This window comes from Schistocerca nitens, chromosome 4, assembly GCF_023898315.1.
Source record: "Schistocerca nitens isolate TAMUIC-IGC-003100 chromosome 4, iqSchNite1.1, whole genome shotgun sequence".
Classification (NCBI taxonomy): domain Eukaryota; kingdom Metazoa; phylum Arthropoda; class Insecta; order Orthoptera; family Acrididae; genus Schistocerca; species Schistocerca nitens.
Window position 1 is genome coordinate 551,167,091 of NC_064617.1, and position 15,734 is coordinate 551,182,824.

At 42.4% G+C, this 15,734-nt stretch overlaps 1 protein-coding gene across 3 annotated transcripts in view; it reads right to left on the minus strand.

Annotated features, from left to right (window-relative positions):
* LOC126251381 (cholinesterase-like) overlaps positions 1 to 15,305 on the minus strand; it is a 49,707-nt gene extending 34,402 nt beyond the window's left edge. For all 3 annotated transcript variants that reach the window (XM_049951767.1, XM_049951766.1, XM_049951768.1), the window contains exons 1-2: positions 15,188 to 15,305; positions 3,520 to 3,654 (exon numbers count right to left, since the gene is read on the minus strand). In XM_049951767.1, the coding sequence (XP_049807724.1) occupies positions 3,520 to 3,654; positions 15,188 to 15,250 (198 nt within the window). In that variant the 5' untranslated portion in view covers positions 15,251 to 15,305. The remainder of the gene's footprint in view (positions 1 to 3,519; positions 3,655 to 15,187) is intronic.
* Between the last annotated feature and the right edge of the window lie 429 nt (positions 15,306 to 15,734).

Consider the following 15,734-nt stretch of genomic DNA (forward strand, 5'->3'; position numbering starts at 1 on the left):
GGGGCATGGATCGTTAATGCACCGCTGTGCTGTTGCGGTGCCGCGGATGGCAACCAAAGAGGTAATGATATGAAACGAATTCGCGACCCAGACCATCACTCCAGGTTTTCGGGCCGTGTGGCAGGCGACAGTCTGGTTACTGTTCCTACGACAACAGAACCCCAGATTTCCACCAACTCAACGGACCGAAAGCTCAGTGCTATTTTAGTGGGAACGGACTGCAGACGTAACGCCCAGAGCTGGTCATGGAGGGTGGATGCAATAGGCATCAATACTGGGGCACTTTCATTCGCCTAGTAGTCTGAGGTAGCACTTGATCACAAGGAGCCACGTTGTCGAAAGGACGTCGATATCCGGCAGCAAACCCGACACCTCAAGGTGTCAATGGTTTTGAGTTTCCTTCATCTGCATTGTTTCTCCTTTTATTCAAGATTTATTCACAGTTACCTTCCTTCTGCCTATGTCTGTCCAACGTCAGTGACAGCTCCTCTCGGAGAAATTCCTTTCTGTTTAACTCCACTGACTATTGTTGTGTTAACTATCGCAATGTCTACAGTCATAAAGAATTTCAAGCTCACCTCATCATTCCTTTTTGGTTCAGTATCCCACTTCTTCCTGCACTGGTTCCTCCGAACGATCTTCTTCAAATTCAATCTATTATTTACCGTCACTAATTTGTGATCTCAGTCTTACTCCTGTGTTTGCTTTACAGTCCAGTATTTCATTTCGAAATCATGGTATAACCTAGCTAGAGTTTTCTCATGTCTCCATTTGTTAATTTGAAGCAACAGAATATCACATCTATTGATTATAACTTTATGTAACACTAGGATGACGTGGCTGGTACTGTGATGTGGATGACGATGCTGCATGAGGCAGCACTAATAGATACAATTGTGCATGATGGTTAGCACTTAATGTCACAGTGGTAGTGGGGGAGAACAAACTGACAGAGATATCTTGACTTGGAGCGGAGTTTGGTGTATTGTGAAGTGTTCGACGAGGATATGGAAGCAATAGCAGGGAAGTGTTTTGCCTCGCTATTGTGAAGCTGTGTGGATTGTTGGAACTTAGGTGGAAAAAAGTAGCAACGGGCTATGACTATACCGTAAATAGTACTGTTAAGTGTCAGTAGCTTCAGGATCATAAAGGGGAAGCTTGTTCAGCTTCATTGTGACATGATGTAGAGTATGCGGAAGTGCCGGTAGAGGGTAGAAGCTTTTTAAATTAAGAAGACAATAAATTCCTAGTTTAAGATACATATAGTATTCACAGAGATGACCTGACTACCTAAGAATAGGTGGCATACGATCTGCTGAAAGAGGGTGTTTAAGAAGAGGTGAATTCTTTGGCTTTAGATGACTTATCAGGAGCGGTAAAATTTAACGGTCCAAAGAAGTCGAGCTAGGTGACGAAGAATGGGATGGGTCGATAAGGCTTGCTTAAACCTTTAGTATGATCGAAAGATGTAATCCGCTTATAATAGTTTGAGGAGTGCCAGTCAGAAGTCGGGTATTTGTTGAAGAGTAGTCAGGTGACCTCAGCAGTTCGACAGTCTTTCCAGAATACTTTAATGTCATAGTAAGAAGGCACGGTTGTTCGTGGATGACGAGGTGGAAATCAGAACGATGAAATTGATGAGTAGTGGGTCTTGGTTCAAATGGCTCTGAGCACTATGGGACTCAACTGCTGTGGTCATAAGTCCCCTAGAACTTAGAACTACTTAAACCTAACCAACCTAAGGACAGCACACAACACCCAGCCATCACGAGGCAGAGAAAATCCCTGACCCCGCCGGGAATCGAACCCGGGAACCCGAGCGTGGGAAGCGAGAACGCTACCGCACGACCACGAGATGCGGGCAGTGGGTCTTGTGACTACTTTCTATTTCAATTGTAATCTCCTACTTTATGCTGCATTATTCAGGAGAAAACTGGATTATAGTACAAATTCAGTCGGCAGAACATTCATCTCGCGAGAAAATTGGTTTCTACATATTGTTTTCACCTTTCGGCTGCTGTCTCCTGATACGTTCAGTCAAAACATAACAGTTGTGCTTTACTGCTTCTGGAAACAATGTGGCGACAACAGATCAGCAGCTGTTTAATATTAAGTCCAAAAGGCAGTCTGAACAGCAGTACCATTAAACTCAAACAGGAAGCAGTTGCTTGATAACAATATGAATCCATCCACTGCAACAGCTACCTGTTCGCACAATAGGACAAATGGTGTAATGTCGGAAACATACGCCAGTACTGAACATAATTTCACATATTATGTGTGTTCACTGTTCTTTAGTGCAAAGCCATCATTTCTAATCTGTCTAGACACACTAATATGACCACCTGTAAGAAACCTGAATAACTATTTTGCAGCGGCGACCGCTGTGGGTCGTGAAGGTCAATGAGGTTCTGCAAAGTATAGACAGGGTTGTGGAACCACGACGACTGTAGTGTCGTGATCATGTTTGTCACGTTTCTCCGATAAGGATCTGTGGCGCAAACAGCCCGATTGAACTGGCCTCACAGATTCTGGATTGCGTTTAAATCCGGGGAGGCTGGTGGCCATGAAAGTATGTTAAACTCAACCTGGTGTTCTTCATGTGATGTTCGTACACTGTGGGCTGCGTGACACGTTGCATCGTCCTGCTGGTACATGTCATTATGCAGAGGAGAAACAAAATGCATGTAGGGGTGGACATAGTCCCCAAGGATATGCGCATGCTTCTGTTGATCCACTATGCATTCCAGAATGACGAGATCACACAGGGAATTCCACGGAAACATTCCCCAGACCATAATGGTCCCTATTCCAGCATGGACCCTCACGACGATTGCTACAGGATGTTTACCTTCAGTCGCTTCACGCTGTACACTCCAGTGGCCACGTGTCTGATGGAACATAAAACATGACTCATCTGAAAAAGCCACCTGTCGCCACTAAGCAGACCTTTAGATGCTGTACTGACGTGCTGATTCCAGCCTTCGTTGCTGATGAACAGCAGTCAATATGGGTGCATGAAGCAGGCGCCCGTTGCGGAGGCCCATAAGCGGCAATGTTCGCTGAACGGTCGTTGTGGAGACACTGTTGTTGCACGTTGGCTCATCGGGGTGGTCAGTTTCTCAAGAGTAGCTCGAGTGTTCACCTGTACATATCTCTGCAGCTGTGGTGCACCACAGTTCCCTGGAGTCGTTTTGCCACGCATGGTACATTTTAACCACGGCGGCACTCGAAAGGTTTATGAACTTAGTCGTTTCGGAAATGCTTTCACCCTTGGCCCGAAGGCCTGTGATATTGCACTTTTGGTCGTCAGATAAACCGCTCCATTTCGGCGTTACGAAGCGACTGCACTTGTCTTCCGTATCACCCTGAAACGCTGCTAGAGCTGCCAACAGTCTTCTGCGAGTGGTTATTACCCGTTGACGTCGAACATATTTGGTGGTCATATTAACGTGACTGGACGGTGTATATTGTGTGTAACTCAGAATTTAGCAAATTCAGCAGGGTTTCCCACATCACCTGGAACCGCAACACCCCAAGTGGTGGCTCAGCATACGGAATTCCGAGGAAGGCCGTGTAGGATGAGTTGTAGACGCTCGTTGCTGTGATCCCACGCAACGTTCCCTGATCGACAGTCACCAGCACATCTTCTCCCTGAAACCAACATGCAAACTTAATTCTAGAGCATGATGCTCTGAATGATGAGCAACATACAAGACATTCGTCTGTAGTGTCCTAAGTTTGGCCAATTTATAATGGCTTATACATGTCTGCTTCGAAGCTCTAGTAACCGAGAGTAATCTACCGAAAATGTTTCACATCCGTTTAAGATAATTCTACCGACTTCTGAGATACAAAAGCCGAAAGTTTTGGAGAAGCAGCATCAAGGTCCCATTGTAAAACAATCTGATGTGTTCTATTAAACGAGAACCACATAATGTTAAAAATATGTACACACTCCTAAAACTTATTTATGAATGTCCATGGTCTCCTGAAGTAAGTCAGCGGCTGTAAAAACGAATGATCTGTGGTTAGACACTGGACACGCAGTGGAAGGAAGCAGTGGTTTGAGCCGTATCTATAACGAACTAACTGTAGCAGCCGAAGATTCTCCTTTCTGACAAAACATTCACAACAAGATAACTATTAGCTGGAAACTACGTTCAGCGATATCTACATGACTACACTGCAGTTAGCATCTATGTGCCTGGCAGACCCCCCTTCAGTTTATCTCGCTACCGTTCCACTCCCTACAAACGTACGGGAAAAACGAACACATCAATCTTTCAAAGCGATTTACGATTTCTGTTATTTTATTACGATAATCATCTCTCCTTAAGTAGGTGGGCGTCAACAAATCGTTTTCGCATTCGGAGAAGAAAGTTAGTGATTGAAGTTTCGTGAAAAGATCTCAGTCATCGAAAGATGCGTTTGTTTAAATTATTGACACCTTAACTCGGTTACCTTATTTTGCGATAATACAGAACGAGCCTTTCTTCTTTGAACTTTTTCGATGTCATTTGTCAATCCTATTTGGAAATGATCCCACACTGCTCAGCAGTACTTCTGAAAAGCTTGACAAGCTTAGTGTAGGCTGTCTCTTTACCAGACCTGTTAATTCTTCTACGTTCTGCCAAAAAGACGCGGTCTTTGGTTCACCTTCTCCACTACATTTGCAGTCTTTGGTTCAGCTTCTCCACTACTTTTAATATGTGGTCATTCCAAATTACGATATTCATAATTTCAAACCCTAGGTACTTAGCTGAACCTACAATCTTTGGATTTGTGTGATTTATCCAGTAGATTCATTCTAGTACTCATGTGCATGACCCCAAAATTTCCATTTTTATGGTTTTGCGCCAGATGGGTATCTTGTCTAAACAATTTTGGAATATGGGTTTTGAGTTTCTCACTTCACCTGCTGGTTATTTGCAGCATCTGCAAACAATCTAAGGGGGCCGCTCAGATTGTCTCCACTCCTTCGGCACGCCGTTTGATTAGAAGACGCTGGTGAGCAACTGTGTCAGAATGCTTCTGGAAATCTAGAAATATGCGATCAGCTTAAGGACCCCTGACGACAGCACACACTACTTAGTGTGAATAACTGCTACCGGTCTTTCATAGGAACAATATTTTCTGAATCCGTGCCGACTATTTGTTAATAGATCGTTTCCTTCGATGTAATTAATAACGTTCGAACAGAGTCTATACGAGGGTTGTCCAGAAAGTAAGTTTCGATCGGTCGCGAAATGGAAACCACTGGGAGAATCCGGTAAAGCTTTGCACATATGTGTTGGGCAGTGTCTCTAGTATGTCCGTCGATCGTGTCGCGTCGCTCTTTTCAGTTTTGCGTGAACAGTGAACACGTGAAGATGCGTAGGTAATAGCGTCTCCCGCGAAGTATGAGGGCCTGGTTAGAGATTTAGTCTGTGTCATGCAGCCCACATAACACAACTGTCGAACAGTTCATTCTTCAGGCCAATTCTCGGCCGCACACAGCAGGGGCAATGAAGACGCTCCTGCAGCGTTTTCGATGAGAGGTGTTTGATCACCCACAATACTGTCCGTATTTGGCTCCCCCTGAGTCTCCGCTCACAAGCTGGCTATGAAGACAAACTTTTTCCGTAACAACGACCTGCAAACCAGTGCAGATAACTGGCCTGCTTTCTATGACGGTGATATTGGAAAGTTGATACAACACTACAACAAAACTCGAAGTTGGAGCGGCGACTATGTAAAGAAGTAGGTGGAAGGTGTACCTAACTGTTACAAATAGAACGTTTCTGGTTTTCACTGTGGTTTCCATTTCGCGAACAATCGGAATTACTTTCTGGACAACCCTCGTATTCCAAAATCCTAATGCAAATCGGTGTTGGTATGAGTCTGCCATTCAGCGAATTGTCCCTATTTCCTTTCCTGATTATTGGTGTGATCAGTGAAATATTCCAGACTTTAGGTAAGGATCCTTCATAGAGCGAACGGTTTGTATGTGATTCTTAAGTATGAAGCTGTTGTATCAGCATAATCTGAAAGGAACCTAACTTGTATACAATATAGAGGCTTTGCCTTCATTAATTGACTCAAGTTGCTTTGCTACACAGATGATAACTATGTCTAAGTTACACATGTTGGCAGCTGTTGTTGATTCGAGTTCTGGAATATTTACTTCGACTTCTTTGATGAAGGAAACTCCAAAAACCGTGTTTAATAGCTCCGCTTTATTGGTACTGACATCGACAATATTCCGACTGCTATCGAGCCGTGGTGATACTGATTGTGCCTTGCTCCTAGTGTACTTTTCATTCGGACATAATGTCTTTTGTTATTGTACAATTAGTTGTAGTTTCCCAGGGAACTGCGAGATACACACGGACGGCTCCAAAATCACTCAATATGCATTCCTGTACGAACTTCGGTTCCAATCCCCAGTGTGAGTTCTAAGCTTTCTGCTGAAGCAGGAAGTGTACTAGTTGCTTTAATGACATGCATAACCTCATAGTGAATACACTGAAGTGACAAAAGTCACGGCATACCTCTTAATATCGCGTCGGACCCCCTTTGCCCGGCGCCTGCAGCAACTCGTTATGGCATGGCCTCAACAAGACGTTGGAAGTCCCCTGTCAATTACTGAGCCACGCTGCCTCTATAGAGGTCCACAATTGCCGTAGTGTTTCTGGTGCAGGATTTTGTGCACAAACTGACCTTTCGACTGTTGTTGTTGTTGTGGTCTTCAGGACTGGTTTGATGCAGCTCTCCATACCTTTCGACTATGTCTCATAAATGATTGATGGGATTCATGTAGGGCGATCTGGGTGGCCAAATCATTCTTTCGAACTGTCCAGTTTGTTTTTCATAGGAATCGGGAACAGTTGTGGCCCGTGACATGACATCGTTGTTTTGGAACATTAAGTCCATGAATGGACGCAAGTGGCCTCCAAGTAGCCGAACATAACCATTTCCACTCAATGATCGGTTCACTTGGAGCAGAAGGCTCAGTCCATTTCATGTAAAGATAGTCCACATCATTTTGCGGCCACCAAAAACTTGCACAATGCCTTATTGAAAACTTGGGTCCATGGCTTCGTGGAGTCTACGCTACACTTGAACCCTTTCATCAGTCCTTAGCAACTGAAATCGGGACTCATCTGACCACGTCACGGTTTTCCAATCGTCGAGTGTCCAACCCATATTGTCGTGAAACCAGGAGATGCGCTGCAAGCGATGTCGTGCTGTTGGCAAAGGCACTCGCATCGGTCGTCTTCTGCCATGGCCCCCTACAGCCAAATTTCGTCGTCTGTACTGATGGATATTTTTCTTGTACTTCCCACATTGATTTCTGAGACTATTCCACGCGGTACTGCTTGTCCGCTAAACACTGGCAATTATATGCTCTAGGTCGCTAAGTAAAGACCGTCGGCCACTGCGTTATACGTGGTGAGACGTAATGCCTGAAAGTTAGAATTCTCGGCACATTCTTGACACTGTCAATCTTGGAATGTTGAATTCCCTAACGATTTCAGAAATGGAATGTCCCACGCGTCTGGCTCCAGCTACCTCTCCACGTGCAAAATCTGTTAATTTCCATAATGCGACCACAATAACGTCGTAAACCTTTTCATGTGAATCATCTGAGTATAAATGACAGCTCCGCCAGTGAACTGCCTCTTTACACTTTGTGTACGCGATATTACCGCCACACGTGTGTGCATATGGCTATCCCACGACTTATCACATTAGTGTGTAGTTTGAATACAAAAGATTGTAAATTCTTGCTTCGAGATGAGCAGATCTAAGATCTTGTGAAACAAGCCTAAAAGAAAGTGTTTCGGTTGTTAATAGACCAAATTATTAATTTATTCCGATTGTCAGTTATAGTGTCTACCCTTACTAACTCACAGGAACTATGCGCACGTCATTAATTTTGTCCTTACTCCGAAAGACAGACATGTCTACTAATCATTCACTGTTTTTCGTTGTTAATACCGGTATGAAACGATCTTCATTATTGCGTTACTAGTCTGGAAGACAAACTAGTTCACTGATCGTTTCATTATTTACTTTTCAGAGATTCGTTGGAAGCATAATTACGGTCACGTGCTAAAATGGAATGAGACGATGAATAAGCCGTCATTAAGGCAGTTTATTTATGGGAGCAGGAGCTAACCAGCTCGAGTCAAACTATGATACAAAACACGAAGGGGGTTCAGTAAGTAACGGAACGCTTTTGTTTTCTGAAAGCAGGTTGGTTTTATACAGGATTCCAAAACGCAATATTATTCCAACTCTTTTGACTACATAACCCTCTTTTTCAACACAATCTCCGCTGAATGTGAGGTCCTTATGCCACCTTCCGTGGAGGGCCCGTACGCCAGCATGACACCACTCTGCTTGTCCACGTCCTCGCGTAGTGCATCCTTCATTAGCCCAAACAGATGGAAGTCGGGCGGTACGAGGAACACTATAATGAAGTTTTGTGAGCTCCTGTCGTGTCCGCTGACTTGTGTGAAGCCTTGCGTTATCATGGAGAAATTGGTTTGCTTTTTGGGTCGACGAACACCCTGAAGTAATTAGTTTTTCAATTTGTTGGTGGTAGCACTATATACTTTCGAATACGAGATTGCAACTTTGAACTTTTTCTTTGGAGGCACTGTGGTGTTGCTCCAATTCAAGGATTGCCATTTCCGTCGCGGATCGGAGTGATGAACCTATGTTTCATTGCCTATGTCGATGTTCGACAAAACAACTATCACGGTCAACCTCTAAAAGTGCAAGCAATTACGCACAGATTGTTCGTTGTTTCTCTTTACGCTCTTCTATTAGGCTGTGAGGAACCCAGAGGCCACATATCTTCGAGGACCCGAACTGTTGTACGAGTGGGTCAACGCTATCAACACAGACGTCCAGTTGTGCAGGCAGGTTTTCGATTGTGATCTGTCGATCACCTCGAATGAGAGTGTTCGTACATTCCAACGTTACAGGAGTCACAGCTGTGTGGCCGACCTGCACCCAGGAGACGGACGGTTTTCCGCGACCTTGTTACGAAGTTTCCAGGTGCCTCGTCCAAAGACTTAACGTGCTTTTGTTCAGTGCCACGTTTCCGTAGATATTCTGGAAGCGCCTGTGAATATCTGCAAAGCTCTGGTCTTTTCCACCAAGAGAAACTCACTGACAACTTGCAACGCACCTCCGTTACAGACGCCATTTTGTAAGTTAGTATAGGATCGCCACCTATCGGAACTTCGTGGTACTGTTACGGCTGCAGCTGGAATAACCGGTGACGTCCCACAAAAAATTCCGTATTTTTTCAACCGAAATCGCCAAAGTAAAAAAAAAAAATGTTAACTTACTTACTGAACATCCCTCGTAAATTAAACAGGTGGTATCAGGATAATTGAGCACCGAATGTAACTGTAAAGGGAGTTATGTAAAAAGTTAAATGAAGTAGCTGGTTCACTTACGTATATATACATATTTTGGTAGCTGATATAGAGAAGTTATGAATGAGAGTGTCGGAAGTAAGAAAAATAAACGAGTCAATATAGAAATACAGAAATGAGAGGCAGAAAGGAGGCAGTGTAGTAGAGATATAAGACTACGCGACTCCACCAGCGACAGAGGGGAAAAGAAGAGGAATCAGTGAAAGAAAATACCTTTCTCACAATTATCAACATGTTTCTCAACATACGTGTACGAATTCCATGAGGCAAGCAAGAGCACATAAATCTGCACCTTATAATTTCCATAATTTTTTGCGCTGATATCCAAGGTAGCCCCTAACGTCATGCAATCCCGATTAACGGCGACAGGATTGTGAAGTCTTTCTACAGTCATGAAGTCAATTCAGTTGCACAGTTGAGGTGGGAATGTTGTACACAGTAATGAACTGGTTATCGTAAGTGAGAAATGTGGAAAAACATATTACTAAGACTTATTGTGTAAATTTTGAAGACGTTAATTTTGCCACGAGCAAAACGTTTACGATAAACTTAGCTGTATCGAGGGCTGTTATTAGTTGAGAGTTATTTCCTGACAAGTAGCTCGGAACATATTCTTCCTGTTAAAAGACGTCAGTGAAATTAGTTACTGGTTATCATAACCAAATCCCTACCAATGAAAGGGGCTACTGAGCTTAACAGCAGTCTAGTAAACACAGTACCAATAGAAATAAGAAGAAAGGAAAAAAATGAGTATGATTTAACGTCCTGTCGACGACGATGTCAGAGATAGGGATCACAAGTCAGGTCTGGAGCACATTGGAGAAGGAAATCGGCCGTACCTTTCAAATAAACCGTCCCGGTATTTCCTTTAAGCGTCTTATGGAAACTATGGAAAACTTAAATCTGGATGGCTGGACGGCTATTTCAACCTCCGTTCGCCCAAACGCCAGTGCAATCTCTAACCACTGCGTCGTTTCACCGTCAAAAGTGTGACATGAACTCCGTGATTTCTTTTCTTTCTATATATCTTTGATTCCCGACTCGAGAGAGTAAACCTAGAAAGCACCATGATAGTGCTTTTATTGGTAAACCCTCTGAATGCCAAATCACTGCAAGAAAAGAAGCTTTAATGAGGCAGAATTTTCTGTTGTATTGAACCACTAACTGAATACCCGACGTTGCTGCGGTATGTGTTTATTACGGTCCTCTTAGCTCATCTCCTCCTTCCCCCTCTCTGTGTCTGTCTCCTCCTCCCTCCTCTCTTTCCATCTCCTTCTCTTCCTCCTGTCTTTCCACTTCCTCCACCTCCCACTGTCTATTTTCTGGCCGTCTGTGTGTGTGTCAAGTACTCCCCATCTCTCTTTGCTCCAGCTCCCCTGCAATCGGCTCCTTCTCCCTCTGTCCATTTCCTCCAATTCCCCCCACCACACCCCACCCCCCGTCTCATCGAGCCAACTACCTCTTCCATACCATGTATATCTTCTCCTTCCCTCTGTCTGTCCATTTCCTCCTCCCCCTCTGTTTGTCCATCCCTTGCTCCCCACATTACCTGTCCAATTCCTCTTCCCTGTCCCTGTATATTTTCTCCTCAATGTCTCTCTGCTCATCTTCTCCTCTACCCTCTCTGAGTGCACCTACTCCTACTAATTGTCTCTGTCCATCTCCTCCTCTTCTGTTCCTCTCTCCATTTGCTTCTCCCCCTTTCTCTGTCCACCCCTTCCTTTTCCCTTTCCATATCCATTTTCACGGCATCTCAATGTGTCCATCCCCTCCCCATTCCTACCCATGACCGTGTTCTACTTCCCCTCTGTGGATGTCCATGTCTTCCTTCATCTCCTTCTCTCTCCACGTTATCGCCCTCACCCCAATAGGAGGCTGCTGGTTCTTGCCCCAAAGAATTTCTTTCTAGATAAGAAATATGTAGCAAGATTAGTTAAAATGAACCTAGGAGTTTAGCAGGAGCTTCTTACCCTCGGCTTTGCCAAAGTATGCACATGCCACATGCATTTAACTTATATTTAACATATTTAAAGGATATTTGTACACATGTTTCACCTGTATCTATAGCGAACTTCGTTCTGCAGTTTCGATTACAAGCAGCTCGAACTGTATGACGTCATATCTCCTGAAATATGTGTTATCCAATAAATTTTGCAGATGCATTGAATGGTGTATTTTTCTACTGTCTGCAAAACGTGTTGCCGGTAGAGTTGGTAGTCAAGACATAATAAAGTAAAACGTTGTGCATGATGTCATTTCTTCTGAATTATAATGATACAATGCCGAGGTACATTCAGCAGTATATGTGGGTAGTATCTGCAAAATTTGTTGTGAATAGAGTTAGTAGTAAAGAAGTAATAAATTAAAACGGAAGCAGTAGTTTTTATCGCATCTCAGTTATTGATTTCCTATCTCCTGAACTATTGGTCACACAGTAACACAATTTTGTTGATACATTCAGCTGCATATGTTAACACTTAAAATGCTCCACGAATATAGTCAATAGTAAAGAAGTAATAAATTAAAATGTCACGCCTGATGCAGCAGTTTTACAGCATGAACAGCGAAAATGTACTAAGCGATAAACATTTAAACTCTTTTCCTTTCATTTTGCAGGAGTTATTAGTTAGAAAAAGTTTTGTAGGGTTGAAATTATGCATAATCAGTAAAGTTTGTTGCAAGTCGCTGAGTGCTTTCATTCTCAAATATTGGGTGAATAAAGTCTATAAATCAGCTGGTCGTCAGTTACAGTAATTTGTCACCGCACCCCCGCCCATTTGATAGGTGGGTGGTTCCATTCCCCAAAGCGATTCTTTCTAGACAGTAAATGATACGTGTACCACTTTTAGGTGAATCGGTCCATTGGATTAGGAAGAGATGTGGAATAACGCACATACATATTTTGTTTGTAATACGTATGGATTCCGCAGGAGCTGCGAGCACACGATCAAGCGTACCACATACGTGTGGTTTTCTTGAAGATTCTGAAATGGATGTGACAGTGACAATGTAGATTTCAATGAATCCAATGGTGAATCCTGTACGAAAACGTTTTAAGTGACAGCGTGTGTTACAAGAACTCTTCTGATTAACGAATCGCATCTTTCAACATGATTGTGCCTGGGTGGACCCAAAGTGCCAAAAGTATCCAAAGTGGTTTGATGAAATGTTCATAAAACAAAACATTATCAAAAAATCGTCGAGAACTGATAACATAAACATGAAGCTGATTAAATGTGTGTCAACTAAATACACACTTTCAAATTTTATGAATTTTTGCTGGATGAGCAGATACGTGCCAGGTGAATACAATGAAGCGTTGACATTCCATATTTGCAGGGGAGAGTATAAATCACAATGGGCAAGTGGCCGAGAAATAAGTGTGCTAAATTCTTATTACAAACTGTGTGGTGAAATATCTAAAAAACTGATACCAATAGTGGAAGCACATATGTTGGGAGGTACAACGTGGTTTTAAAAAAGGTAGATGATGTTCTGATTGTCTTATCACTATGGCATAAATAACTGAGAAAAGAATAGAATTCATAATTCCATCTTATTATGTTTTTATCGATTACAAAACGAGGAAAAACCGAAAATACTGTGAGAATAACTAAATAAAGTTGGACTTCCACCATATCTAATTACGGCAACTCAGGCACTGCAAAAAATTATAAAATAAGGAGTCGTAGTGTTATGTTTGGGACAGAACCTGCCGACATTAATCACGGAGCTAGACAAGGCTGCCTACTGTCACACGAGCTTTTTAATATCTGTATTGTCGATATCACTGATAAATGGTTGATTGTATTAAACGACACGTTAAGAAATGACAACTTTATGTTCATGAAGCTGCAATTTACTGATAATCAGCTTATAATAGGAAACTCTGAAGGAAAGATTCGAGTAACAGCATAATTATATCAGTTAAGTCTAATTGTATGTAAATACGAAATAGCAATACCGACAGGTAAAACAGTAATGACGGTATTTTAAGGACTGTAACCCCCGGTATCTGAAATTATTATAGATGGATAAATAACTGAAAAACTATGAGAGTTTAAATATCTCCAGTGTAACGATATTTTGCTCAAATCACATGATGAAGAGTTGAAATTGGACAGAGGCAGAACAATACAATACAAAGTACATTAAAACATGATATACGAGAAAAATAACATTTATTAAACACCACGAAGTAATAGCTTTGGCGTCGCTGCTGTATTATGATGAATGTTGGACACTAACCACAAATAAAAACTGATTCATCGTAGATGGAGTTTTTCCGTTTTTAGCGGCATTTTGATTATTGAACCGTTAAAGTAATACCGATATTAGAAAAGAACTAAATACGGAACCTTTTACACAAAGAAATGAAAAATGCGGACTGAAGTATGAAGACCACCTCCAAGGTAAAGTGGAATAACTAAAGAGGCACGAGAAATAATGGACGACTCTTAAACGGATGACGTGGACAATTCTGAGGCGAAACAGACAAAAAGCCGTAATACCCGAAGATGACGATGATGACGACGATCATCAGTTATCTCCTCAGTGGGAGGGATTAGATGTTGTCAAGTTATTGTGTTCCACACTGCAAAAGCAACAATGGTCTCTCACAATTTGTCAAATATGTTTCAAGGAGACATAGGATTATATATGCGAAGGAAAGTACTTAATCCCACTGACCAAAGTGCAGAATTGCTAGGCATTGATCCCAGAAGGATTCAACCCAGCCTGACACATGTGTGTGGGTAACACTTCGTGGGTACCTCTCTCTCTCTCTCTCTCTCTCTCTCTGTGTGTGTGTGTGTGTGTGTGTGTGTGTGTGTGTGTGTGTGTGAGAGAGAGAGAGAGAGAGAGAGAGAGAGAGAGAGAGAGGGAGGGAGAGAGAGAGAGAGAGAGAGAGAGAGAGAGAGAGACCAGAAAAACAACAAAATACTGCAGTCAGTGGTCGACGTGAAACGTCAGCAAGGTAAAAATTTTATGAAATGTAATGATATTGTATACATTTCGAAGGAAAGTTGGTCTGGTTAACGATGTTCTCACACTATGTGATAGATACATGGAGAAGGGACGAATCAGCTAAATTCACTCAATTTCTCGAAGTCAAAATTACGTATGGTGATGAGCAGAGGAGATTCGAAGGCTTATGAGCCTGGCTGAAAGTTCCGGTATGCGAGTTAGAGAGATAAAATGACTTCGCAATTACATTTCTGATTAAAAATTGTTAGTTACTGCACCACCCATGTTCCATTTCAAGTGACGTGAAAGCATCACGGAGATGTTCAACCAATTCCAATGACAGACGTTACAAGAGGCATTTTGCATCACAATATTGCTTACTGTTACAATTCTGAGAGTATACGTTCCTGGATAATGCAACCGACGCATTGCTTTAAAATAGGCAATCATTTTTCCCGTGGATCATTCACGGCTACAGAAGGCTAGGTGGTGGTGGGGGGGGGGGGGTGTCAGTGGTACACAAAGTATCCTCGCCCACACCCCAAAAGGTGAACTGCAGCGTGTTGACGTATATACAGCTGAAGAAATGATACAACGAAAATGAAAGACATTTACAAAGCTTGCGCACTATGAATTTTAACAACATCAAATCCTGAACGTGTATTAATTGTGTTTGCAGAGTAGTCCTAGAAGATACTGCACATTTTGAAGCAAAAGGCTAAAATAGTGCTTATTTACGACTAAAACGTAACATTAAGGAATGCCAAGTTGCTGCTGCACTTTACCTTCGACAAGACCACTACGCAGACAAGTATAAACAAATTAACTACAGAAGAGAAGAACACCATTGTATGTGTGGGTTTCTTTTACGAGCTCTGTGTTGAGAATTGTTTCTTGATGAACGACCTCACTATATGAGCCAGCAGATAACAGCCTTTATCTCTCAAGCTCCCAAAACGAAATCATATTGCTTTGAGATAATGAGACCTTGAATGTGGAGCTATCGGCCATCGCCTGTTAGCTGAGCAACTGGTGCAACTAGTGAATCTGTGCACATTTGATAATTTGACGCATGAATAAAGGTGATAAGGATGTATAGAGTAACGAAAAATGCGTAAAACAGCGAGCTTCTCCTTTTTACCAATTGATGTAATCTTTTAATGGTAAGGTGCTACGTGAGTTACTCTACAGTGTGTATATTCTTTTCAACAAGACTACACAAATATGTCTGTTAGTGAAACAGGATTCCTAAATTCCATTGGCCTCCCACACTAGCTTTTCTACATGAACTTCCTCATTTCGTTATTTCGTGATGATAAAAGTTTCGGGCAT